We start from the raw sequence: 27117 nt of genomic DNA, 5'->3' as shown, positions 1-27117 counted from the left end.
CCTCATCTCTGTTCTAAAGTGACTCCCTTTTATTCTAAGGCTGTGCCCCCGGGTCCTAGTCTCCCCTACTAATGGAAACAACTTCCCTACGTCCACCCTATCTAAGCCATTCATTATCTTGTAAGTTTCTATTAGATCTCCCCTCAACCTCCTAAACTCCAATGAATATAATCCCAGGATCCTCAGACGTTCATCGTATGTTAGGCCTACCATTCCTGGGATCATCCGTGTGAATCTCCGCTGGACCCGCTCCAGTGCCAGTATGTCCTTCCTGAGGTGTGGGGCCCAAAATTGCTCACAGCATTCTAAATGGGGCCTAACTAATGCTTTATAAAGCTTCAGAAGTACATCCTTGCTTTTATATTCCAAGCCTCTTGAGATAAATGACAACTCCTCCATGTTGAACACCACTTGGAGGAAGCACTGAGGGTGACAAGGGCGCAAAATGTGCTCTGGGTGGGGGACTTCAATGAAGCACCAAGAGTGGCTCAGTAGTACCACCAAATACCGAGCTGGCCGGGTCCTAAAGGATATAGCTACTAAACTGGGACTGCAGCAGGAAGGCGGGGAACCAATAAGTGGGAAAAACATACTTGACGTCATCCTCACCAACCTGCCTGCTGCAGATGCATCTATCCATGACAGTATCGGTAGAAGTGACCACAGCACAGCCCTCATGAAGACAAAGTCCTGTCTTCACACTGAGGATACTTTCCATTGTGCTGTATGGCACTACCACCATGCTAAATGGATAGATTTCGAACAGATCTAGCAACTCAAAACTGGGCACCGGAGGCACTGTGGGCCACAGCAGCAGCAGAATTGTATTCAACCACAATTTGCAAAATCATGGCCCTGCATATCCCCCACTCTACCAGTACCACCAAGCCAGCAGATCAACCTTGGTTCAATGAGGAGTGCAGGAGAGCATGCCAGGAGCAACATCAGGCATACCGAAAAATGAGGTTACGGGCTGGTGAAGCTACAACACAGGACTACTTGTGTGCCAAACAGCATAAGCAGCAAGTAACAGACAGAACAAAGCGATTCCACAGCGAATGCATCAGATATAAGCTCTGCAGTCCTGCCACACACAGCCGTGAATGGTGGACCATTAAACAACTCACTGGAGGAGGAGGCTCCACAAATATCCCCATCCTCAATGATGGAAGAGCCCAGCACATATGTGCAAAAGACCAGGCTGAGGCATTCGCGACAATCTTCAGCCAGAAGTGCCGAGTGGATGATTCATCTCGGTCTCCTCCAGAGGTCGCCAGCATCACAGATGTCAGTCTTCAGTCAATACGATTCACTCCACCTGATGTCAAGAAACGGCTGAAGGAACTTCCGGTGGCGGCTATGAGGGAGTAAGTCGCACATTTGGTGGCTCTCGCTCCAGTCAGACTTTTAGACCTTTTTCGAACTTTTGAGCGCTGGAGGGGAAAACAGCAGCACTGTAGAGTTGTATGGACTTAAGGAGTAGAAGAGAGCGAAAACAGGCGAAGAAGGGGCTGAACAAAGGTGGTGTGGAAGTTCAAGTGGGAGGAAAGATGGCCGACGAACGGACCACAGAACGGACGGTCCAGACAGCACTGGACAACATGCTGAAGGTCATGAAAGGAGAGCTTTGCAGCGCTGAAGCGGGATAATTTGGAACCGCTTCAGAAAGCGGTGGAGCGACTGGACCAAAGGCTGGATGCCCAGGATAAGAAGGTCCAGGCATTGGAGAAGACAGTGGAGGAGCAGGCGGATTTCCAAACGGTAGAGGACGTGGAAATTAGAAAATTGAAGGAGCAACAATCAAGGCCGATGGACAGGCTGGAGGGCCTGGAAAATAGGTCTCGCCGGCAGAATCTGAGAATCATTGGGCTCCCGGAGGGGGCCGAGGGAGTGGATGCTACGGCATATGTGGCAGACATGCTGCAGAAGCTGGTGGGGGATGATTTCTTCCCGCGTCCGTTGGAGCTGGACAGGGCATACGGAGGACCCATGGACTCAAGTTAGAGTGTTTCAAGGGATGTTTGCATTAGTTTGTGGATTGCTCTACGTGTTAGCGATGTCGTTCGGCATGTTCTTTTACTTAAAATTTGGGGTGTTCTTGTGTTTGTTTTTGCCTGTTTGAAAGTTTTAAAGTTAAAGCCAAAGTCATAGTTAAAGGTTAAGTTATTGGGTGCTGAGGGGCTGTACGGGTTCTTTTCACTATTTTTCTGGTAATGTTGGGAGGGGGGGTGCGTGGTAGCGCCCACCTCATTACACAGTGTGAATTGCCCTATTGTGGGGGCGAGCTTTGTTCTTTGTTTGTTTTCTTTTTTGCGGGGGGGGGGGGCGAAGAGGGAGCAGGGGGACAATAGGTGGGAGACATGGTGGCATCGGAGTCGAGAGTCACCAAGCTAGCTGCTTCAGTCAACAGGAGCGAGGTGGGGTGTGTGTATACAGCCAGTATATGGCAGGGGTTGGGTTACAGGGGGTTATTGCTGGGGGGGGGGGGGGGGGGGGGGGTAGATGATCTGCTGACGAGGGAGAGAACTGAACCAGGTAACAGGGAAGAGGTCGGGGGTGGGAGCTGCCAAGAGGCGGACCAGAGGGGAGGCACTGCACATGGGCAGGGGGTGGGCCCAAGAAGGGGGATGGCTGATCGGCGTGGTTGGGGGGGGGGGGGGGGGGGGGGGGGGTAGTGTGCCCTCCAATCAGGCTAATCACCTGGAATGTTCGAGGGTTAAATGGGCCGGTCAAGGGGGCACGTGTGTTCGGGCTCTGAAGGCAGATGTAATGTTGCTGCAGGTGACACATTTGAAAGTGGCAGACCAGATTAGATTACGGAAGGGCTGGGTTCGCCAGGTCTTCCATTCGGGGCTTGACGCTAGGGCCAGAGGGGTCGCAATCATGATTAACAAACGGGTTCAATTTGAGGCGGACAGCGCAGTTGCGGGTGGAGGTGGTAGATTTCTCATGGTCCGGGGTAAGCTTGAGGGGGTGAGGGTGGTCCGAGTGAATGTTTACGCTCCAAACTGGGATGATGTAGATTTCATCAAAAGGCTGCTGGGGAAAATCCCCGACCTGGATTCGCACAAGCTGATTATGGGTGGGGACTTCAATACAGTCCTTGATCCCAATTTAATACAGTCCTTGATCCCGACCTGGATCGGTCGTGCTCCAGAACGGGCGGGGGTCCCGGCAAAGGCAAGGGAACTGAGGGGGTTCATGGAACAAATGGGGGGGGGGGGGTAGACCCCTGGAGAATCAGTCGGCCGACGGGGAAGGAGTTCTCGTTCTATTCGCATGTTCACAAGGTTTATTCTCGTATTGACTTCTTTATTACGAGTAGGGACTTTTTGGAGGTGGTGAGGGATACAGAATACTCGGCGATCACTATTTCGGAACATGCCCCACATTGGGTTGACCTGCAGGTCTGCAAAGAAAGTTACCAGCGCCCACAATGGAGGTTAGAGGTGGGATTGTTGACAGATGAGGGTGTGTGTGAGAGAGTGGGGAAATGCATGCAGAACTACCTGCAGGTCAACGATACAGGGAAAGTCTCAGCGGCGGTGCTCTGGGAGGCGCTGAAGGCGGTGGTGAGAGGGGAACTGATCTCAATCCGAGCCCATAGGGACAGAACGGACAGGGCGGAGATGGACAGACTGGTTCAGGAGATGATACGGACGGACAGGGAATATGCGGAATCCCCGAGGGCAGAACTACTTAGGGAACGACGGAGACTGCAGGCGTAGCTGGGGGCGCTATCCACTGGGAAGGCCGTAGAGCAGCTCAGAAAGGCAAGGGGCGCGGTGTATGAGTATGGGGAGAAAGCCAGCAGAATGCTTGCATAGCAACTTAGGCAGAGGGAGGTGGCCAGGGAAATAGGGACGGCAGTGGATGGGGCAGGGAACCGGGTTGGAGACACGGCAGGATTGAACAGGGTATTCAGGGACTTTTACAGCAAGCTGTATACCTCGGAAACCCCCCACTGGGTCGGAGGGGATGCAGCGTTTCTTAGATGGGTTGACCTTCCCAAAGGTGGGCAGGGGGATGGTAGAGGGGCTGGGGGCCCCCGATTAGGGCTGAAGAAGTAATGGGGGGCCTGAAGGCCATGCAGTCGGATAAAGCCCCGGGGCCGGACGGGCATCCAGTGGAGTTCTACACAAAGTTCTCGGGGAGAGAGGGGCCGGTGCTGGTTAGGGTGTTTAACGAGACGAGGGACAATGGGGTGTTACCCCCGACGATGTCGTAAGCCACCATCTCGCTGATATTAAAAGGGGATAAAGATCCGGAAGCCCGTGGGTCCTATCGGCCAATCTCCTTGATTAATGTTGACGCTAAACTACTGGCCAAGATCCTGGCGTCCAGAATCGAAGACTGTGTACCGGACATGATTGTGGAGGACCAAACTGGGCTTGTAAAGGGCAGGCAGCTGGTAGCCAACCTCAGAAGGCGACTCAGTGATTATGATGCCCCCGGAGGGCAGAGAGGTGGAGGTAGTGGTGGCAATTAATGCCGAAAAGGCTTTTGACCGGGTGGAGTTGGGACTATTTATGGGAGTTGCTGGGACGGTTTGGGTTTGGGGAAGGCTTTGTGGACTGGGTTAGACTGCTACATCAGGCCCCGGAGGCTAGTGTAAGGATGAACAGGACGACATCTGAGTATTTTCGACTATACCGTGGGACAAGACAGGGCTGCCCCCTCTCTCCATTGCTGTTTGCGTTGGCCATAGAACCGCTGGCAATTGCTCTGAGAGCGGTAAGGGGATGGAAGGGAATGGTCAGGGGGGGGTGGGCTAGAGCACAAGGCCTCGCTCTACGCGGATGACCTGCTTTTGTACGTGTCGGATCCAGTGGCAAGGATGGACGGGATTATGGAAATCCGGGGGGAATTTGGCTGGTTTTCGGGGTACAAGTTGAACATGGCAAAGAGCGAGATGTTTGTGGTGCAGGCGAGGGGTCAGGAGAATAGGCTGAGGGAGCTACCATTTAGGCTGGTTGGGGAAAGTTTTAGGAATACAAGTGGCGCGGGACTGGGGCAGGATGCATAAGTTGAACTTGTCTAGGCTGGTGGAGCAAATGAGGAGCGAGGTTCGGAGATGGGATGCGCTCCGCTGTCACTAGCGGGGAGAGTACAGCCGGTGAAGATGACGATCCTCCCGAGATTCCTGTTTATTTTTCAGTGTCTCCCTATTTTCATTCCGCGGTCCTTCTTTAAAAGGATCAATAAAATCATCCTGGGATCTGTTTGGGTGGGGAAGTCCCCGCGGGTAAAGAGGGGGATGCTGGAACGGAACAGTAGCGAGGGGGGATTGGCGTTGCTGAACCTCAGCAACTACTACTGGGCGGCTAACATAGCCATGATAAGGAAATGGATGGTGGATACGGGGTCGGTTTGGGAGCGGGTGGAGGCTGCTTTGTGCAGGGGCATCAGCTTGGCAGCCCTGGTCACGGCTTTTCTGCCGCTCCCGCCGGCCAGATACTCCACCAGCCCTATAGTGGTGGCGGGCGGCTCTGCGGATTTGGGGCCAATGGAGGAAGCACACGGGGGAAGTGGGAGCGTCGGTCTGGTCCCCAATATGCGACAACCACCGATTTGTCCCAGGGAAGATGGACGGCGGGTTTCGAACGTGGCGGAGGTGGGAAGGATGGGCGACTTGTTCCTGGAAGGGAGCTTCACGAGTATGAGGGCGCTGGAGGAGAAGTTTGGGCTGGCAAGGGGAAATGACTTTCGGTGCTTGCAGGTGCGGGATTTTGTACGTAGACAGGTCCCGTCCTTTCCACGCCTTCCACCAAGGGGGATCCAGGACAGAGTAGTTTCCAGGGGAGTGGTAGGAGAGGGGAGAGTCTCGGATATTTATAAAGAGCTTACGGGAGCAGAGGACACAGGGAACGAGGAACTGAAACTCAAGTGGGAGGAGGAGCTTGGTGGGAAGTTGGAGGGAGGCGTATGGGCAGATGCTCTGAGGGGGGTAAATGCAACCGCAACATGTGCCAGACTCGGCCTGATTCAGTTCAAGGTAGTTCACCGGGCCCACATAACGGTGGCCCGGATGAGTAAATTCTTTGGGCTGAAGGACAAATGTGCTAGATGTGCGGGAGAACCAGCGAACTATGTTCACATGTTCTGGGTGTGCCCAAATCTCAGGGGGTACTGGCAGGGATTTGCGGACGTCATGTCCCGGGTACTGAAAACAAGGGTGGCGATGAGTCCAGAGATGACGATTTTTGGGGTGTCGGAGTACCCGGGAGTCCAGGAGGGGATAGAGGCCGACGTTGTGGCCTTTGCTTCCCTGGTAGCCCGGTGACAAATACTGTTGGCCTGGAGGGACTCAAAGCCCCCAAAGACCGAAGTATGGCTGTCGGACATGGCAAGTTTTCTCGGCTTGGAAAAAAATCAAGTTCGCCTTACGAGGATCAATATCGGGGTTCGCTCGGAGGTGGCAATCATTCATCAACTTCTTCGCGTCAGCGGGGACACACCCCTAGCCAAACTGTTCCAGTACAGCTACAACACTGGCATCTACCTGGCAATGTGGAAAATTGCCCAGGTGTGTCCTGTACACAAGGAACAGGACAAATCCAACCCGACCAATTACCGCCCCATCAGTCTACTCTCCATCATCAACAAATCAACAGTGCTATCAAGCGGCACTTACTCAGCAATAACTTACTCACAGGTGCTCAGTTTGGATTCCGCCAGGGTCACTCAGCTCCTGATCACATTACAGCCTCGGTTCAAACATGGACAAAAGAGCTGAATGCCAGAGGTGAGGTAAGAGTGACTGCCCTTGACATCAAGACAGCATTTGACTGAGTATGGCATCAAGGAGCCCTAGCTAAACTGGAGTCAATGGGAATCAGAAGAAAACTCTCCATTGGTTGGAGTCATACCTGGCACAAAGGTATTGTGGTAGTTGGGGGTCGATCATCTCAGCTCCAGGACATCACTAAGGGAGTTCCTCAGGGTAGTGTCCTCGGCCCAACCATCTTCAGCTAGTTCATCAAGACCTCCCTTCCATCATAAGGCCAGAAGTGGGGATGTTTGCGGAAGATCAGGGGGTTGGATAGGGTGGACAGTGAGAGCCTTCTCCCGCGGATGGAAATGGCTGGCACGAGGGGACATAGCTTTAAACTGAGGGGTAATAGATATAGGACAGAGGTCAGAGGTAGGTTCTTTACGCAAAGAGTAGTGAGGCTGTGGAATGCCCTACCTGCTACAGTAGTGAACTCGCCAACATTGAGGGCATTTAAAAGTTTATTGGCTAAACATATGGATGATAATGGCATAGTGTAGGTTAGATGGCTTTTATTTCGGTGCAACATCATGGGCCGAAGGGCCTGTACTGCGCTGTATTGTTCTATGTTCTATGTTCTAAGACTGCACAATGTTCAGCACCATTTATGACTCATTAGATAATGAAGCAGTTCATGTCCAAATGCAGCAAGACATGGACAATATCCGGGCTTGGGCTGACAAGTGGCAAGTTACATATGCGCCTCACAACTGCCAGGCAATGACCATCTCCGACAAGAGAGGATCTAACCACTGCCCCTTGACATTCAATGGCATTTCCATTGCTGAGTCCCCCACAATCAATATCCTGGTGGTTACCATTGATCAGAAACTAAACTGGACTAGTCAAATTAATACTGTGGCTACCAGAGCAGGTCAAAGACAAGGAATCTTATGGCTAGTAACTCACCTCCTCACCCTCCCCCCCCCCCCCTCCAAAGCCTGTCCACCACCTACAAGACACAAGTCAAGAGTGTAATGGATTACTCTCCACATGCCTGGATGAGTCCAGTTCCAACAACAAAGAAGCGTGACACCATCCAGGACAAAGCAGTCCGCTTGATTGCTCCCCCTTCGACAGACATTCAAACTCTCCACCACCGCTGAACAGTGGCAGCCGTGTGTACCATCTACAAGATGCACTGCAGTAACTCACCAAGGTTCCTTCGACAGCACCTTCCAAACACACAACCACTACCATCTTGAAGGACAAGAGCAGGAGACACCTGGGGACCCCACCACCTGGAGGATTCCCTCCAAGTCACTCACCACCCGGACTTGGAAATATATCACCGCTCCTTCACTGTCGCTGGGGCAACATCCTGGAACTCCCTCCCTAACAGCACTGGGGGTATACCTACACCTCAAGGACTGCAGCTGTTCAAGAAGGCAGCTCACCACCACTTTCTGAAGGGCAAGTAGGGACAGGCAATAAATACTGGCCTAACCAACGACACCCACATCCCGTAAACAAATAAAAACATTTGGGCGGGACCATTTCCCAACCCGGGCCGTGCTATCCGCAATTGGATCTTCCGGTCCTATCAATTTCTATGGCATTTTGTGTGGCTTGCCCATCCTGATGCCGCAAACCTGCCACCGTGGTGGCCTTCAGTGTGTAGCCCTCTGGGATGGCCACGTCTCGGTTACAAAATGGACACTTGCAAAGAATGCAGGGAAAATTGGGGAATACCGTAAAAAGCAAGCAGGTGCAAGGTCTGTCTGTTGATTAGAGCTGTAGCTCTCAGACAAGACCAGTACTGCAGAACCATCTACATACTAATGAGCCATCCCCGGGAACAAAAGGCAACATTTAGATACACAATGCCAAGACAGACACTCCGGCGCCAGAGGAGACTAAAACAAAGCAAACAAACGGCCACCTAGGACACGCCCAGCAACCAGGGAACCCACCCCTCCATTGGAGGAAAATCGATAAGGACAATTGGGAAACGGCCCAATTAATTGGGGCCAAGTTCAAGGCCCGCCCAAAAGTGTGCGAAGCCCTTTTGGGTATAAAAAGGATTCCCCAAGAGAGAATCGCTCTCTTGGCCTTGGCTCTCAGCGAGGAGAGACCCGCCAAAGCTGCTCCAGACCAAGTAAGTTCCAAGTCAACGCACACTACGAGATAGACGCTCCTAATTGCTATCCTGTAAACAGCTCAACCCAGCAGCCTCAGAACCGAGCAACGGCCATTGTTCCTCTGACTGAGTGGGCACCCAAAGCGAAGTATAGGCTTTTAGTAATAATGATAGTTTAGGTTGTAGAGTTTTATGCACGAGTAGATTTGACTGTGTATAAATGAGCATTGCTTTTGAACTTACTAACTGGTGTATCGGGTCTTTGATCAGTATTCGGTTTTGAACCTTGTGGTGGTATTGAAAGACACCTGGCGACTCTAAGCAAACGTAATTAAACAGAGCCAAATTAAGAGACAACAGCAAGTTAGCAACAAGCGGGATTGGAAGGTTCTGCCAGCGGGAAGGGCCTGAAAATCCCACCCGATGGGCTGAATTTTGCACTGTGTGTACAGAGTGCTGGCAAGGCTGAGAAAACCAGTGTGTAGCTCTCCAGCTGCACAGCCGGGTTTTCTGTCCATGTTCTTAGAATCATAGAATCCCTACAGTGCAGGAAGGCCATTCGGCTCATCGAAGCTACAACAACCCTTCAAAAGACCACCCAACCTAGGCCCAATGCCCTGCCCTATCCCTGTAATCCCACCCAACCTTTCGATGCTTAAGGTAGATGTAGCGTGGCCAATCCATCTTTTTGTTTTATAAATTTAAAGTACCCAATTGTTTTTTTCCAATTAAGGGGCAATTTAGCACGGCCAATCCAACTACCCTGCTCATCTTTGTGTTGTGAGGTTGAGACCCACACAGACACAGACACACGTGCAAACTCAGCACGGACAGTGACCCGGGCTGGGGTTGAACCTGGGTCCTCGGCACCGTGAGGCAGCAGTGCTGACCACTGTGCCACCCTACGGCCAATCTATCTAACACTCTCTGACACAGAAAATCTGGGGCCGTGGTTTTCGTCGTCACTCTGGCGAGTGTAAAACTAAACTCCCCCTCCCCACAGACATTGGTGTTGCCATTTTCATCCGCGGCTAACACCGGCAGTAATTCTCTCCCCAATGAGTGCAATTGGCCTGGAAGTTGAACTCTGTGGCAGTTATCAGCTGCGTTGAACTGCCGTCAGCACAAGTTACACCAGGTGCTCGTGTATTCTCAAACATCGCCTCAAGAGGGCTCAGGAGTGGCGCTCAACAGTGATTTTGAAACAGAAAAATGATCCAAACGCACAACCACTCCATCATTACCAATCTGGCAGCTGTGTCTTTATTGGACAATTCCAGTGTAGATACTTTCTCCCCGCGAATAGATTTTGTCCAAATTAACCTCCTTTTTGTCCACAGGCAGTCTGAGTAAGGTTATCATTTGCAGTCAACTCCAGAATGTGATTGGAGGCAAAATCATACTTGCTGCCGTGGGAGGTTTGCTGAAGACCCAAACTGAACGATAAATGATTCTGTCACTGGACAGAGGAGTGTTATAAAATTCTCAAAGAAGCACTTACAGAAGAGAATATTGTATGTGTGACACAGACATAAGCAAAATGCTTTTCAACAGTTACGGTGAAATACGTCCCAATATCACTGAATTTGAATCACGAGGGGACAGTGATTGAGATTCAGAATCTGACAGTATTCAGATTCAGGTTCTGTCTGTCTCTGGCAGTCATGACAAAGTCAAGATTGTATATGTTCAATTATAGCACATTGGAGATCTCAAAGCCAGCAATACACTTTGGGAGGAGGATGCTCATGGGTTCAGGAGGGGTTTGAGGTGGCGAGGTCATTCCCCTCAGCCGGAACCTAGTCTGTGGACCGCCTGGGTGTCGGAGAGATGGATGGTGTAAGTAATAGTGTCTCGTGATCTGATCGCTAGAGTTCTTGAGAGATTCTGAAGAGTGCGCATTTCTCCTGCTTTATCCTTTGCCTGCTCGTGCAACATGGAAGATGTCTTTATCCTGCAATCTAGCCTACAGTTCTTCTATAATCCTGAACGTTACTCCCTGACCATGTTGTTTATTATTTGTTGCTGTCTTTTTTTCCTGTAGGGAAGTGTGAAGTGTGAGAGTGATGGCCTGTGTCTTTTATCATCCTGTTCTAGCAAAACCATTGTGAGTCAATTAAGGGAAGTGAGATCTGTGCAGTTTTAATCCTCCTGTTTATCGGGGAAGGGTGTCTTTTCTTTTTAAATCACCCCGTCTCGTTTACAAAGAAGCCGAGTGGAGCCGGGGCAGGGTGAAGGGCTGGTGGATAGGGTTGGTAGGGTTATTTCACTGAGATGGAGGATAGCCTCCTCCCAGTTAGAGTTAATCCGTTTCAGGTTTTTCTTTTGGATTCATTTTTACGTTATTTGAATTTAAGAATCTGTGCCTGTATCCTTCCATAGTCTGGGCAGATTCTGTATCCTGAGGAGGACTTCCATCACTTCGGTTATTGCTCCCCTGATCGATCACGGTAGCACAGTGGTTAGCACAGTTGCTTACAGCTCCAGGGTCCCAGGTTCGATTCCCGGCTTGGGTCACTGTCTGTGCGGAGTCTGCACGTTCTCCCCGTGTGTGCGTGGGTTTCCTCCGGGTGCTCCGGTTTCTCCCACAGTCCAAAGATGTGCAGGTTAGGTGGATTGGCCATGGGGATAGGGTGGAGGTGTGGGGTGCTCTTTCCAAGGGTCGGAGCAGACTTGATGGGCCAAATGGCCTCCTTCTGCAATGAAAATTCTATGATCAGAACGAGATTATTAGCTTTGGCGCATGCGGGAGAAACTAATAATTGTGGTTGGTTTGTTGAGGAGGGAGCTTGCTCTGGGCATCCTTTCAACAACGGTGGTCACTTTGAGTTAGGCTAGGCGTCCCTTCCTTGTTTTATTTTTCTCTTCGTCCGGTTCTTATCCTAATCTGGTCTGGGGGGAGGGGGAGGGGGGAAATCGGCCCAATGGTTGGGGTCTTGACAGTTCTTCTTCTACGTGTGCTGGGGTTCGCACTTGGCTGGGGCTGGAGTAATTATCCTCTTTCTATTGGTATGTGTGGCGATGGTGCGTTGTCCTGGATGGGGCAGGCTCGGCAGCGGTATAGGTTTTTGAGGTGTGCTGGAGGTCCTGGGGGTATAGTTTCTTTTTTGTCGCTTGGTGCTGGGCTAGGCTAGGCCCGGCTTTCTGGCTATTATCTCATTGCCCCTCCGGGCTTGGGCTGTCCCTCTGTGGGTGATGGCGGGGGCGTCCTCGGATTCTTGAAGGCTGGGTTTTGCTTCTTTGGTGCACGGGGGTTTGGGGTTAGGCCAGGTTCTATGCCTTGGTGGATATCCTATTCCCCACCCCCACCCCTCCCCCCAGGGCCGTGGGACTCCTTGCTGATCTCATGGCCTGTTCTCTTCATTGGTGGGTGCTGCGCAGGAGCCAGTGAGGCATGTGGCCTGGGTCAGGTCCGGATCCTTTGTTGTCAGATGGATTAGTTGTGTTGGTGCTAGTTCATCCTTCTTTCCTTCTCTCCCTTGGGAGACCCTGAAGGTTTTTCATCTGGTGGGTTAGTGCTGATAGTTTTATCTCTTTTTGTCTCCCTTGGGAGGCTCTGATGGCTTGATCATAATCACAGAATACTGAAGTGTAGAAGAGGCCCTTCGGCCCATTGAGTCTGCACTGCTGCATGAAAGGCCCTGACCTGTCCACCTAATTTTACTTGCCAGCATTTGGCCCATAGGCTTGAATGTTATGGTGTGCCAAGCACTCATCCAGGTACTTTTTAAAGGATGGTGAGGTAACCCGCCTCCATCACCCTCCCAGGCAGTGCGTTCCAGACTGTCACTACCCTCTGGGTAAAAAGGTTTTTCCTCAATTCCCTCCAAACTTCACACCCCTCACTTTGAACTAGTGTCCCCTCGTAACTGACCCTTCAACTGCTCCCTATCCACCCTGTCCATGCCCCTCATAAACCTGTACACCTCAATCAGGTCACCCCTCAGTCTTCTCTGCTCCAGCAAAACAACCCAAGCCTATCCAACCTCTCTTCATAACTAAAATGTTCCATCCCAGGCAACATCCTGGTGAAACGCCTCTGCATCCCCTCCAGTGCAATCACATCCTTCCTATAATGTGGCGACCAGAATTTCACACAGTACTCCAGCTGTAGCCTCACCAAAGTTCTATTCACTCCATCATGACCACCCTGCTTTTGTAATCTATGCCCCAATTGGTAAAAACGAGTGTCTCATATGCCTTTTTCACCACCCTGTTAACCTGCCCTTCTGCCTTCAGAGATCTATTGACAAACACACCAAGGTCCCTTTGTTCTTCGGAACTTCCCAGTGTCAGACCTTTCATAATATACTTCCTTGTTAAATTACTCCTTCCAAAGGTGTACCATATCACACATTTTAGGGTTAAATTCCATCTGCCACTTATCCGCCCATTTGACCATCCTGTCTATATCTTCCTGCAAGTCAAGACACTCAAACTCACTGTTAACCACCCAGCCAACCTTTGTGTCATCTGCAAACTTACTGATCTTACCCCCAAAGTCATCTGTGTCATTTATATAAATGACAAACAATAGGGGCCCCAGACCGATCCCCGTGGTACACCACTGGTCACTGGCTTCCAGACACTAAAGCAGCCGTCTATCACCACCCTCTGTCTCCTACCGCTAAGCCAATTATGAATCCACGTTATTGAATCACCCTGTAGCGCAATTGCATTTGCCTTCTTAATAAGTCTCCCATGTGGGTCCTTGTTAAAGTTTTTGTTGAAATCCATGAAAACTACTTCAACTGCACTACCCGCATCTATACACTTGGTCATACGTCAAAAAATTCAATCAAATTTGTTCGGCATGATCTCCCTCTGACAAAGCCATGCTGACTACAAATCATAGAATTTACATTCAGCCCATCGAGTCTGCACTGGCCCTTGGAAAGAGCACCCCACATAAACCCACACCTCCACCCTGTCCCCGTAACTCAGTAACCCCACCGAACATTTTTGGACACGAAGGACAATTTAGCATGGCCAATCCACCTAACCTGCACATCTTTGGACGGTGGGAGGAAACCCACGCAGACACGGTGAGAACGTGCAGACTCCGCACAGCCAGTGACCCAAGAGCTGTGAAGCAATGGTGCTAACCACTGTGCTACCATGTCGTCAATCCCTGATCAAACCATGCCTCTCCAGGTGGAGATATATTCTCTCTGAAAGAATCTATCTTCTCCTTGTCACTACAACCTTTCTTAAATAGTGGGATCACATTAGCTGCTCTCCAGTCCTCTGGCACCTCTTCCGTGGCCAGAGAGGAATAAAAGATTTGGGTCGGAGCCCCGGCAATCTCTTCCCTCGCCTCCCACAGCAGCCTGGGACACAGTTCATCTGGACCTGGAGATTTGTCAATTTTTAAGCCCACTAATACCTCCAATACCATGTCACTCCCTATGGCAATTTGCTCAAGAACCTCACATCCCTCTCCCAGAGTTCCATAGCTACATCCTCATTCTCTTGGATGATGGCAGATGTGAAATATTCGTTCAACGCCCTACTAACGTCCTCTGGTTCTACCCACAGATTTCCCCTTTGGTCCTTCATGGGCCCTACCCTTTCACTGGTTATATTAATTGAATAATCTTTATTAGTGTCACAAGTAGTCTTACATTAACACTGCAATGAAGTCACTGTGAAAATCGTTATCCTCTTCCATTTGATATACTTATAGAATATCTTAGGATTTTCACTACTTTCACAAGTCAGAGCTTTCTCATATCCTCTCTTTGCTCTCCTAAGTGATTTCTTAAGCTCCATCCTGCACTTTCTATACTCCACTAATGCCTCTAAAGACTTGCTCCCCTTAGACTTGTTAAAGCCTCTCTTTCCTTCTTATCGTATCCAGAATGTCATCCATGGTTCTCTAGGCTTGTTACAACTTCCTATTACCCGAGAGGGAACATATTGGGCCTGTGCCCTCCCCATTTCATCATTAACACCTCCCACTCCTCTTCTGTAGGTTTCCCCACAAATAACTCTTTCCAGTCTACCTTGGCCAGATCCTGCCTTATTTCATTAAAATCTACTCTTCCCCCAAACCAAATTGCAACTTGTCTATTTCTTTGTTCATAACAAATTTAAATTGAACCATGTTGTGGTCACTATTACTAAAATGCTCCCCCACCAACACATCAACCACCTGTTGGCTTAATTCTCCAGAATTAGATCCAGCACTGCACCATCCCTTGTTGGATTCTCTACATATTTAAAAAAAAAAATAAACGTTTTATGGAGGTATTTTCTTTGGCAGTTTAACAGCAACAAAATCCACAATATAAATAACAAGAAAAGAAAAGAGTATACACATAGTGCAAATTCCGCCACACTCTCCCGCAGGTCCTGCCATTTCTTACTCCCGTAAGATACACTAACCTAACCCTTCTGCTGACGTTTAATCAACTGCGAGGAAATCGAGGAATGGTTGCCACCTCCGGGCGAACCCTAACAGAGACCCTCTCATGGCGAACTTAATTTTTTCCAGGCCGAGGAAGCCAGCCATGTCTGTAAGCCAGGTCTCCGATTTCGATGGCTTTGAGTCCCTCCATGCCAGCAATATGCACCTCCGGGCTACCAGGGAAGCAAAGGCCAGAATCTCTGCCTCTTTCTCCTCCTGGATTCCCGGATCCTGCGATACCCCAAAAATCGCCACCTCCGGACTCATTGCCATCCTCGTATTTAATACCGTGGACATGGTGTCGGCAAACCCCTGCCAAAATTCCCTCAGTTTTGGACATGCCCAAAACATGTGGACATGATTCGCTGCCCCCCCCCCCCCCCACCCCGCACACTACGCACATCTGTCCTTCACCCCAAAGAATCTGCTCATCCGGGCCACCGTCATGTGGGCCCGGTGCGGTGAACAACCTTAAACTGGATCAGGCTGAGCCTGGCACATGTTGCGGTGGCATTGACCCTTCCTAGCGCATCCGCCCACAGACCCTCCTCTATCTCTCCCCCCAGCTCCTCCTCCCATTTAATCTTCAGCTCCTCGGTCTGCATCTCCTCCGACCCCATAAGCTCTTTATATATATTCGAGACTCTCCCCTCCCCTATCCATCCTCTAGAAACCACCATATCATGAATCCCCCTTAACGGCAGGAGTGGGAAGGTTGGCACCTGCCTCCGCAGAAAGTCCCGCACCTGTAAAACCGGAGATCATTCCCTCCAGCCAACGCAAACTTCTCCTCCAGCGCCCTCATACTCGGGAAGCTTCCTTCTATGAACAAGTCCTCCATCCTCTCTATTCCCGCTCTCTGCCAAATACGGAACCCCCCATCCATCCTCCCCGGGGCAAACCTATGGTTATTACAGATTGGGGACCACACCGAAGCCCCCTCTGTCCCCACGTCTCCTCCACTGCCCCAGATTCTCAGGGTCGCCACCACCACCGGACTGGTGGGGTAACGCGCTGGCGGGAACGGCAGGGGCGCCGTCACCAGTGCTCCTAAACTTGTGCCCTTACACGAGGCCGCCTCCATGCGCACCCACGCCAGCTCTCTCTCTCTCTCTCTCTCTCTCTCTCTCCTCTCCTCTCCTCTCCCCCCCCCCCCCCCCACCAGCCACCGCCTCACCATGGCTACGTTGGCCGCTCAGTAGTAATTACTGAAATTCGGCAGTGCCAGCCCGCCATCTCCCCGGTTCCGTTCCAGCATTGCCCTCTTTACCCGCGGGGGCTTGCCCCCCCACACAAAGCCCGCAATAATCTTATTAATCCGCTTCATAAAGGAACGCGGGATGAAAATGGGGAGGCCCTGGAAAATGAAGAGAAACCTCGGGAGGACCGTCATTTTTAACGACTGCATTCTACCCGCCAGAGGCAACGGGAGCGCGTCCCATCTCCGGAAATCCTCCTTCATCTGGTCCACCAACCGGGCCAGGTTCAATTTGTGTAGCCTATCCCAATCCCTCCCCACCCGAATACCCAAGTATCTAAAACTGGCCTCCACCACTCTGAACGGTAGTTCCCCCAATCGCCTCTCCTGGCCCCTCGCCTGCACCACAAACAGCTCGTTCTTCCCCATATTGAGCTTATAATCTAAAAACCGGCCGAATTCCCCTAGGATTCCCATAACTTCCCCCATCCCCTCCATTGGGTCAGAGACATACAGCAGCAAGTCATCCGCATACAACAAGACTCTGTGTTCCACCCCGTCCCCCGGACCAGCTCCTGGTTCCTCTGCATATTGAGCTCAAAGGTTCTCCTGTATACATTTTAAGAACTCTACTCCATCTAAGCCCTTAACATGATGGCTAAATAAATTAATTTTGGGAAAGTTGAAATCACCTAACATAATTACCTTCTTGTTATTTTTACACCCCTCTGCAAATTTCGCACATATTTTCTTAATTTCCCACTGACTATCTAGGGGTTTATAATAAACACCTAGAAAACATATCTTCACAATTGTATGGAATGATTTTGGTTCTGCCCTGGGCCTGTATTGGGGTTTAGTTGCAGTGTGCGGCATATATGCTACACCCCTTCAAACTAGGGTTTCCATGTACTTTCTTTTGTTTGTGTAAGGGTGGGTATGTCAAATCCATTCTTAGTTCCTACATGGGGGCATATGGGGGCTACATGGGTCGGATATCGGAAAGAGGAGACTGTAATGGGTTGTTGGTGCTGCTGGAGTTGAGGGGCATTGTATGTTGGTGTGCACCTGATCATGGTGCAGAAAGTTTTGTGATGATTGCGGGCTTGTGCGACATGGGAGGGTGTGGACCCTTTGTCATATTTTCATGATCTTATCCTGTTTCTCGGTCTCTAGTGGGAGCTGTACAAGTATCGAGTTTTGTCTAATGATTGTATTAAGCTGTTTGGGATGGCGTCCTCCTGTTCCATTCTGTACTCCTGTATGTTAAGCTGGGTTTTTTCACCCCGCTATTGCCAATGTTTCATTTTATTACTTTGTTGCGATATTCTCTAAAATGTAAAATCTCAATAAATATACTTATTAAAAAAAATAGATTCATCTCACAGCTGTTTCCGGGATCTTGTGAAAATGGCCGTCGTAACGGCACCTAACCTTCAACAAAGTAATTCACCCTCAGTCTGGAATATGCTCAGACATTCAGAGACATAATATAGGGTAACTAATATAACCCTGCTACAAAAAGGGAGGTAAAGAGAAAACAGGGAACCACAGACCACTGAGCCAACGTCGGTCATGGGGAAGTTCCTAGAGTCCATTATCAAGGATTTCATAGCATAGCATTTGGAAAGCAGCGGTATAATCAGGCAAAGTCAGCATGGATTTACAAAAGGGAAATCTACTGGAATTCTTTGAAGATGTAACTACTATAATTGACCGGGAGAACCAGTGGATGTGGTTTATTTAGACTTTCAGAAGGCTTTCAACAAGGCCTCACATAGCAGATTACTATGCAAAGTTAAAGCGCATGGGATTGTGGGTAGTGTCTTGAGATTGATAGAAAGCTGGTTAGCAGACAGGAGGCAAAGAATTGGAATAAATGGGTCTTTATTCCGATTGGCAGGCAGTCACTAGTGGGGTACACATATTAATGAACTAAATGTATTATCTACAAAGTTGGGTGGAAGGGTGCGCTGTGAGGGGGATGCAGAGATGCTTCAGTGGGATTTGGGCAGGCTGAGTGAGTGGGCAGATGCAGTACAACGTGGACAACTGTGAGGTTATCCACTTTGGTGGCAAAACTAGGAAGGCAGATTATTATTTGACTGGGTGTAAATTGAGAGAGGTGGAAATTCAGCGAGACCTTGGTGTCCTCGTGCATCAGTCGCCCAAAGTAAGCGCACAGGTAGAGCAGGCAGTAAAGAAGGCAAATGGTATGTTGGCCTTCATAGCCAGAGGATTTGAGTATAGGAATAGGGATGTTTTACTGCAATTGTATAGGGCGTTGACGAGGCCACACTTGGAGAACTGTGTGCAGTTTTGGTGACCTTATCTGAGGAAGGATGTCCTTGCTATGGAGGGAATGCAGCGAAGGTTTACCAGGCTGATTCCTGGGATGGTAGGATTGTCATATGAGGAGAGACTAAATCGGTTAGGATTATATTCATTGGAGTTTAGAAGAGTGAGAGGGGATCTCCTATAAATTTATAATATTCTGACAGGATTAGACAGGATAGAGGGGAATCAGGGTATTGAACTTGATGATCAGCCATGACCATAATGAATGGTTGAGCATTCCCGAAGGGCTGAGGGCCGAATGGCCACCTCCTTCTATTTTCTATGAAAAACTGAAACCATTCCTTTCTGTGCACTATCCTATCAAAAATGATGCCATCGCTCATTACTAAGACTTATACCTGGACACAATTTTATCGATATTACACAGCATCTGCCAGTATGGAAATTAGTTTATCATGATAATACACTGGCTTCCACCCTAATCATTCAAAAGTCTTGGGCCCAAGGTTTTCGCCCATCAGGCACGGGCCCTCGGTGGGCCCAGAAGTAAAGGCAAAACCCAATCCCGGCCACGATTGGTCCCCCGAGCTCAATTTCACACTGGTTGGCCAATCAACGGATATCCAGCGTGCAACGTGCCCTGTGAAAGACTGAGTGCTGCCAGGGAGGGCAGGAAGGGTGCCAAGAACAGGGAGAGTGCAGGCTGGCGTTCCCAATGTGCTCCCTCAGGGGCACAGCCTGCACGGAGCTGTCTCGGGGAGTTGCTGACCTGTGAAAAATAAATATTGATGTTAAAACTCTGTGTCTAGGCTGCAGAATCATGCACAGACCTCAGGCCCAGACACATTTGTTAATTTTGTTTCAGCGCTGATATTTCCCCCTACCCTGGATCAAGGTTGCAGCTAAAACCTAAAGGCCATCTGACCAATTAACCTGTCCCCCCCATACTTAAAAGCAGGCGGGCCAGGTAAAATTGCATTCAATGGCCCCTTAATTGCCTGTTTGATTGTCAGCAGGGGATCGACAACAGAAATATTGAGCGAGTGGGCGAAAATGTTGGGTCATGTATCTGATGCCTTGACGCACAATTTGAAGCGCATCTGGGACAGGCGCGCGCCTGTCCGAGCAATGTAAAATTCCCGCCTTGGTTACAGTTACAACCCACAGGGATGTCACGGGATATGGACCATCAGGTTCCTCTTTAACGGGGAAGTTTATACTCCGCTGAGGCCACTGGGAACAAGGGAAGCCTGTTGGGTATAAAAACCTCTCGGTTGCTCCGGCCCACAGATCCCATTGCCTCCATCATTGCTACTGGCACCAGTCCTACAGGTCCAGGAGCCCCAGGACATCGAGGTGGCGGGTGTGGACCCCTCAGACTCAGAGATGGAAACTCAGCTGCTGGCGATGGTCGAAGACCAGGTTTCCGACATGGGCGCAGTTCCACCAGCACCGCTCTGGCGCTCCACTCGGACGCGTCAATCCCCATGCAGTATACACCTCCAGACCCTGCACAGACAATGTCCGAACACCTGCCCAGGGAAAACAAACAAAAGTACCTTCATGGCGTTCCACCATGGCGAACGAGTGTTACAACCCTCGAGGTCACAGGGTATGGACTATCAGGTTCCCCAAAACCTCTGCAGAGTATGAACTGCCCCGTTAAAGGGGCAGGGCTTCTCCTTAACAAGGGAAGCCGGTTGGGTATTAAAAACCCCGGCCTAAATTTTGGTGGGGCAGGAGAACCCTTCGGGGAGTGGAGAAGAGTAATTGTGTAGATCATTTAAACTTTGTTTTACCTCCAAACCTCTGTTTCCTTGTGGGCATTCTGCTGGGATCCAACATTTATTTTCAAAATTTAGTGTATCCAATTACATTTTTTCCAATTAAGGGGCAATTAAGCGTGGCCAATCCAGTTACCCGGCATATAAGACCATAAGACATAGGAGCGGAAGTAAGGCCATTCGGCCCATCGAGTCCACTCCACCATTCAATCATGGCTGATTTCAACTCCATTTACCCGCCCTCTCTCCATAGCCCTTAATTCCGCGAGATCTTTGGGTTGTGGGGGTGAAACCCATGCAAACATGGGGAGAATGTGCAAACTCCGCATGGACATTGACCAGAGCCAGGATTGAACCTGGGACCTCGGTGCCGTGAGGCAGCAGTGCTAACCACTGCACCACTGTGCTGCCTACAGTTACCTTTTTGAGCCTCTCAATTGTTATTTTGGTCCTTCAGTACTTTAGTATCCAGAAATTATGATGCAGGTCAGAGTTCTCTTCCTCACAAGGCAGCAAGGAGAATCTTTGAATATTTTTATGGCAGAGCTTGATTCTTGATCAACAAGGGGGTGAAAGGTTATCGGGTGTTGGCAGGAATGTGGGATTGAGGTTACAAGCAGATCAGCCATGATCTTATTGAATGACAGAGCAGGCTCGAGGGGTCGGTGGTCTACTCCTGCTACTAATTCGTATGTATGTAACACAGAAACTAAGAACTTGCATTTATATAGAGATTTCCATGACATCGGGATGCTCCAAGGTGCTTTACAGCCAATGAAGGATCTTACAAATTTAATTGCTGGGGTAGAAATTGGTCCGAGCTCAAACCATCTGGGACAGAACATCCCACGTGGTCGGCACCCCTTAAACATTTACTCCCTCCACCACCAATGCAATGGTAGCAGTGTCTAATCTACCATGTATAAGGTACACTGTGCCAATTCACCAAGGGTGCTTCCAAACCCACAACCTCTACCACCTAGAAGGACAAGAACAGCATGTGTTATGAAGACACCACCAACTGTACGTTCCTCTCAAAGACACATCATGCTGCCTTGGAACAATATCATTGTTCCTTCACTGTCGCTGGGTAAAAATTCTGGAACTCCCTCCCTAACAGCACTGTGGGTGTATCTACATGACATGGACTGCAGCGGTTCAAGAAGGTAGCTCACCATCACCTTCTCAAGGTCAATTAGGGATGGGCAATAAATTCAAGCCTACTCAGCAAAGTGCATATCACATGGAAGAACCAAAGAAATAGGTTTGGACAATCCACATGGTGCTCATCTTCACTCCCTCAACCCCAAGTGATGCAGATGCAGTTGTGCATCTGACACAACTGGTTTAGTCAGCCATTGCCAGATCTGCCTGAACCGCATCGAGCACTATTGGACCTTGCTTCCAAAGCCTAGACGAGGATCATCCTGAGCAGCAAAACAACTGCTTTGTCACTCCACAACCAACGATCTATTTAAACCTCTTTTGCCTCCATCCTCACCTCCAATAACATATGCAAGCAATTCTTGGACTTGTTTGTTCAGCTGCCTCTGTTGCACCCCACCAACCACCTTCCCATCAATTTACATCTTCCCAAGGATTTCTTTGTCCTTGTGCAACACTTTTCTCTGCCATCGCGCACCATGCCCACTCCCAGCTCGTTCACATGAGAGCCACCTTCTGTTTCCTCAACCATTTTCCCACTAAACTACCCAATATCCTTCCCGGTTCCCAACTGATACCATAAATAATTTCCTCTCCCTGACCTGTCAAATCCATCGTCGACAGCCCCATCCTCCCGTCTATTTGTGCAACACCCAGTCCTGGAAGTGCTGTAATTTCCTCTGAACATTTGGCCTCACCACAAACGTTTGTATGATCAATTTCCAACCTCCTCCCCTTCCACGGTTCAACCAGACCATTCACAAACTTGGCATTCTATTTAATGCTGAGCTGATCTTCCAATTCCATGTCATTCCCATTATAACAAACACCACCAGTAAATGACCCAGCCCAACCCTAGGCTGCCTGCATTAACCCTGAACCATCCCAGTGACTTCCAGGCCCAACATAGGAACAGGAGTAGGCCATTCAGTCCCTCAAGCCTGTTCCTCCACTCAATGAGATCTTGGGACGTGGCTGTGCCAGCATTTATTGCCCATCCCTAATTGCCCTTGAGGGGGCCATTAAGAGTCAACCACTTGCTGGAGTCACATGTAGGCCAGACCAGATAAGGATGGCAGATTTTCTTCCCTAAAGGACATTTCTAAAGAATAAAGGGATTCGGGGATATGGTGTACGGGCCGGAGAGAGGAGCTGAGTCCACAAAGATCAGCCATGATCTCATTGAATGGCGGAACATGCTCGAGGGGCCAGATGGCCTACTCCCGTTCCTAGTTCTTATGTAGTGAACCAGATGGGTTTCTACGACAATGGATTCATGGTCATCATTCAACTTTTAATTCCAGATTTTTATTGAATTGAAATGTCACCATTTGCAGTGGCGGGATTTGAACCTGGATCCCAGAGCATTACTCCGGGTCTCCGGTTTACTAGTCCAGTGACAATACCACTACGCCACCACCTCCTCATGCACCTGAACCCCCAGCTCTCTTTGGCCATCCACTGAATTTAGCTTCAGTGGATGCTTTGGTAGAAAGTACCCTGACCTATCCTTTATTGGTCCAAAACAGTTCCAATGCTCTCCCACTGGCCTCTATCACCACCCTCAGCAAACACCATGGGCGGGATTCTCCACTCCCGCACCGAAGTGCCCATGCCGTCGTGAACGCCGTCGAGGTTCACGACGGCGCGAAACGGTCCCTATCCTCATCGATTCAGGCCCCAACAATTGGCTAGGATCGGGGCCGCTTCATCTATAAGTGCCAGGCTTGTCGCCGCGTAAAGGCGGCGCCGCATAGATGACACGGTCGGCGTCGCATAACTGCCATCACCCACACACGCGCGGGTTGACCGGCGCCAACCCACGCATAGAACATAGAAAATACAGCACAGAACAGGCCCTTCGGCCCACGATGTTGTGCCGAACCTTTGTCCTAGATTAATCATAGATTATCATTGAATTTACAGTGCAGAAGGAGGCCATTCGGCCCTTTGAGTCTGCACCGGCTCTTGGAAAGAGCACCCTACCCAAACTCAACACCTTCACCCAACACCAAGGTCAATTTGGACATTAAGGGCAATTTATCATTGGCCAATTCACCTAACCTGCGCATGCGTGGTTGCCATCCTCTCTGAGTTCGCCCCGCAAGAAGATGGCAGACGGATCTTGCGGGGCCGCGGAAGGAAGGAGGTCCTCCTTCAGAGAGGACGGCCCGACGATCGGTGGGCACCGATCGCGGGCCATGCCAGATTTGAGGTACCCCCCGGTGCAGGATCCCCCCCCCCCCCCGCCCCCGCAGGCCGCATCCCCAGCGTTCCCGGGCTGTTCCCGACGGCAGCGACCAGGTATGGACGGCGCCTGGGGGAACCTGCGTTTTGGCCTGGCCGCTCGGCCCATCGGGGCCTGAGAATAGCGGGGTTGCCGGAGAATCGCCATTTTGGGTGTCTCCGGCGATTCTCCGGCCTGCGGCACTTGACGGGGCCGTTCCCGCCGCTTGGGAGAATCGCGGGAGGGCATCGGACCGGCGTCCCAGGAAGTTCTGGCGGCCCAGGCGATTCTCCCAACCGGCGCGGGAGTGGAGAATCTCGCCCCAGCTTCTCTAAAACTCTGCTGCCTGTTCTATGTGAGCTGTGTGCCTGCAGCCACAGAACAACCAAGAAGGTACCGTATAGGTTACTCACAAACTGTCCCCATTACAGTATGTGCACAGCTGTGCAAAAAAAAATGTTCAAAATGTATTGAGCACTGAAATAAATAGGCCTTTCACAAAGATGGAGCATTGTTGCCAATATTCTAACCTACACTACAGCCACCAATCATCCACTGACTTATATCCAGTCAAACACCTCAGAATTAAAACTCTCAACCTATCATCACAATCCCTTTATGGCCTGATCCATTTCCCTCCATTTCTCCAGCCTCACTACCTTCCAAGCAGTTGTTTCACTAATTCTGGCCTCTTACTCACCCTCACACAATCTGCCTTCAGCCATTTAGCTCCTGCTATGGAATTCACCCCAACACCAGCGCCCCCCCACAAACCTCTGCACCTTGAAGACTTAAGCACAATTAAATCCTCCACAACCATCACCCCATCCTTCAGAAATGTTCAATTGCTTTCCATCACCCGTTGTCCTCACACCCATTTTCAAATCCCTCCAACCTCTTGCACTAAATCCCAACTTCATTCTTCTAACTCCAGGGATGGGACATAAGCATTGGTTTAGCCAGCCAAGCCCCCACATCCTGTGAAATAATAAATAAAAAGAACTCAGTATGTTCGGGGCAAGTTACCCTCTCGCAAGAGCGTCAGTGTAATCACAGCCCTCTCCCTGAGCCACTCACCGGTGCCCAGGATCAAAAGTCTTCCCCCCTCCCCCTCTAGCATACGTCAAACTTGTTCCATCATCCCCAAACCTGCCTCACAAACCTCTGCTTGGTAGGTACCCATGCATTTTTTTTTTAGGGTCAACAAAAATTCATAGAATCCCTGCAGTGCAGGAAGAGGTCATTCGGCCCATCAGTCTGCACCAAACACTTCAAAAAGACCACCCTGTAACCCCATCCTAAGGACCAATTTAGCATGGCCAATCCATCTAACCTGCACACCTTTGGACTGTGGGAGGAAACTGGAGCACCCGGAGGAAATCCACGCAGACACGGGGAGAGCATGCAGACTCCACACACCTTGACTCACCTGATGAAGAAGCTGCAATAGAAAGCTAGTGATTCAAAACAAACTTGTTGGACTTTAACCTGGTGTAAGACCTCTTAGGGTGCCCACCCCGGTCCAACGCCGGCATCTCCACAATAACACTGTCCTGCAGAGTAAAGGCTCTGCCTCACTGCCTGTTGGTGAGGTGTTAACTGCAGCATGAAGGCTGCTGTTTGAATCATGGATACCTTCCTTACCTGGTACCTGCCGGTCAGTAGCTGGCTGCGTGAAGGCGTGCACAGGGGCTGCACGTAGTAATTCTCCAGCCGGACCCCCTGGGCTGACAGCTTGTCCAAGACCGGGGTCCGGATCTGGGAGCCGTGATAGCCGATGTCGTTCCAGCCGTAGTCGTCAGCCAGAATGAAGACCAAGTGCGGCTGGGAGGCTTCGGTGATGGGGAAGAGGATGGCGAAGCAAAGCCAGCGGAGCGCGGAACGCAGCCTCATCCTGCCAGCAGCAAACTTCAGCCGTGAAACTTCTGCATAGAGAGAGAGGCGCCCAGCCCAGCACCCGGAGCTCAGCTCAGACCCCAGCCCAGCACCCGGAGCTCAGCTCAGACCCCAGCCCAGCACCCGGAGCTCAGCTCAGACCCCAGCCCAGCACCCGGAGCTCAGCTCAGACCCCAGCCCAGCACCCGGAGCTCAGCTCAGACCCCAGCCCAGCACCCGGAGCTCAGCTCAGACCCCAGCCCAGCACCCGGAGCTCAGCTCAGACCCCAGCCCAGCACCCGGAGCTCAGCTCAGACCCCAGCCCAGCACCCGGAGCTCAGCTCAGACCCCAGCCCAGCACCCGGAGCTCAGCTCAGACCCCAGCCCAGCACCCGGAGCTCAGCTCAGCTCAGCACCCAGACCCCAGCCCAGCACCCGGAGCTCAGCTCAGACCCCAGCCCAGCACCCGGAGCTCAGCTCAGACCCCAGCCCAGCACCCGGAGCTCAGCTCAGACCCCAGCCCAGCACCCGGAGCTCAGCTCAGACCCCAGCCCAGCACCCGGAGCTCAGCTCAGACCCCAGCCCAGCACCCGGAGCTCAGCTCAGACCCCAGCCCAGCACCCGGAGCTCAGCTCAGACCCCAGCCCAGCACCCGGAGCTCAGCTCAGACCCCAGCCCAGCACCCGGAGCTCAGCTCAGACCCCAGCCCAGCACCCGGAGCTCAGCTCAGACCCCAGCCCAGCACCCGGAGCTCAGCTCAGACCCCAGCCCAGCACCCGGAGCTCAGCTCAGCCCAGCACCCGGAGCTCAGCCCACTACCCGGAACCCAGCAGCTCAGCCACGCTGTCACATGATTGTCCCCGTGATCATTTTCAAACCTCTCCTGTACCCACCATGCAGGAATGGTCCATAATGTTGCATTTTTCACAGGGTGCATAATGCCCATATTTGGTCACGTCAACAATATTCAATTTATTTTATAACCTTGTGGATATCATATAACTCGTCCCCTGTTTGATGAAACGTAACCATTACTGTAGTTTAGGTCCATTGTGGACCAAAATGCTCCCTCACTTAATTTTGCAACTATATCACACACACAATATGTGTAAAGATATAAACAATCAAATAATTTACAAGATAATTAGCTAAACATGATTGTAAAACATCAGCAATTAGAATTTGTGATTAGGGGGTGCGATTTGCCAGAAAGTTAGGACGTTAATCGCTCCACGTAACAAGGCCTCACAGGCTTCACGCTGCAAATGAAGAATCGGCAGCCGATTCGCCGGGATCGCGCTTGCCAGCTA

General features: G+C 50.7%; 1 protein-coding gene across 2 annotated transcripts in view; it reads right to left on the bottom strand.

Moving 5' to 3' along the window:
* The window catches only part of arsb (arylsulfatase B), a 134514-nt gene extending 107911 nt beyond the window's left edge, over positions 1-26603 (bottom strand). The window contains exon 1 of one of the 2 annotated variants that reach the window (XM_072515997.1): positions 25577-26603. In XM_072515997.1, coding sequence (XP_072372098.1) covers positions 25577-25825 — 249 coding nt within the window. In that variant the 5' untranslated portion in view covers positions 25826-26603. The remainder of the gene's footprint in view (positions 1-25576) is intronic. The other variant, XM_072515996.1, reaches the window with a different exon arrangement.
* Between the last annotated feature and the right edge of the window lie 514 nt (positions 26604-27117).

This window comes from Scyliorhinus torazame, chromosome 9, assembly GCF_047496885.1.
Source record: "Scyliorhinus torazame isolate Kashiwa2021f chromosome 9, sScyTor2.1, whole genome shotgun sequence".
Lineage (NCBI taxonomy): Eukaryota > Metazoa > Chordata > Chondrichthyes > Carcharhiniformes > Scyliorhinidae > Scyliorhinus > Scyliorhinus torazame.
The sequence above is the reverse complement of the archived record's forward strand: the minus strand, read 5'-3'. Positions and strand labels throughout refer to the sequence as shown.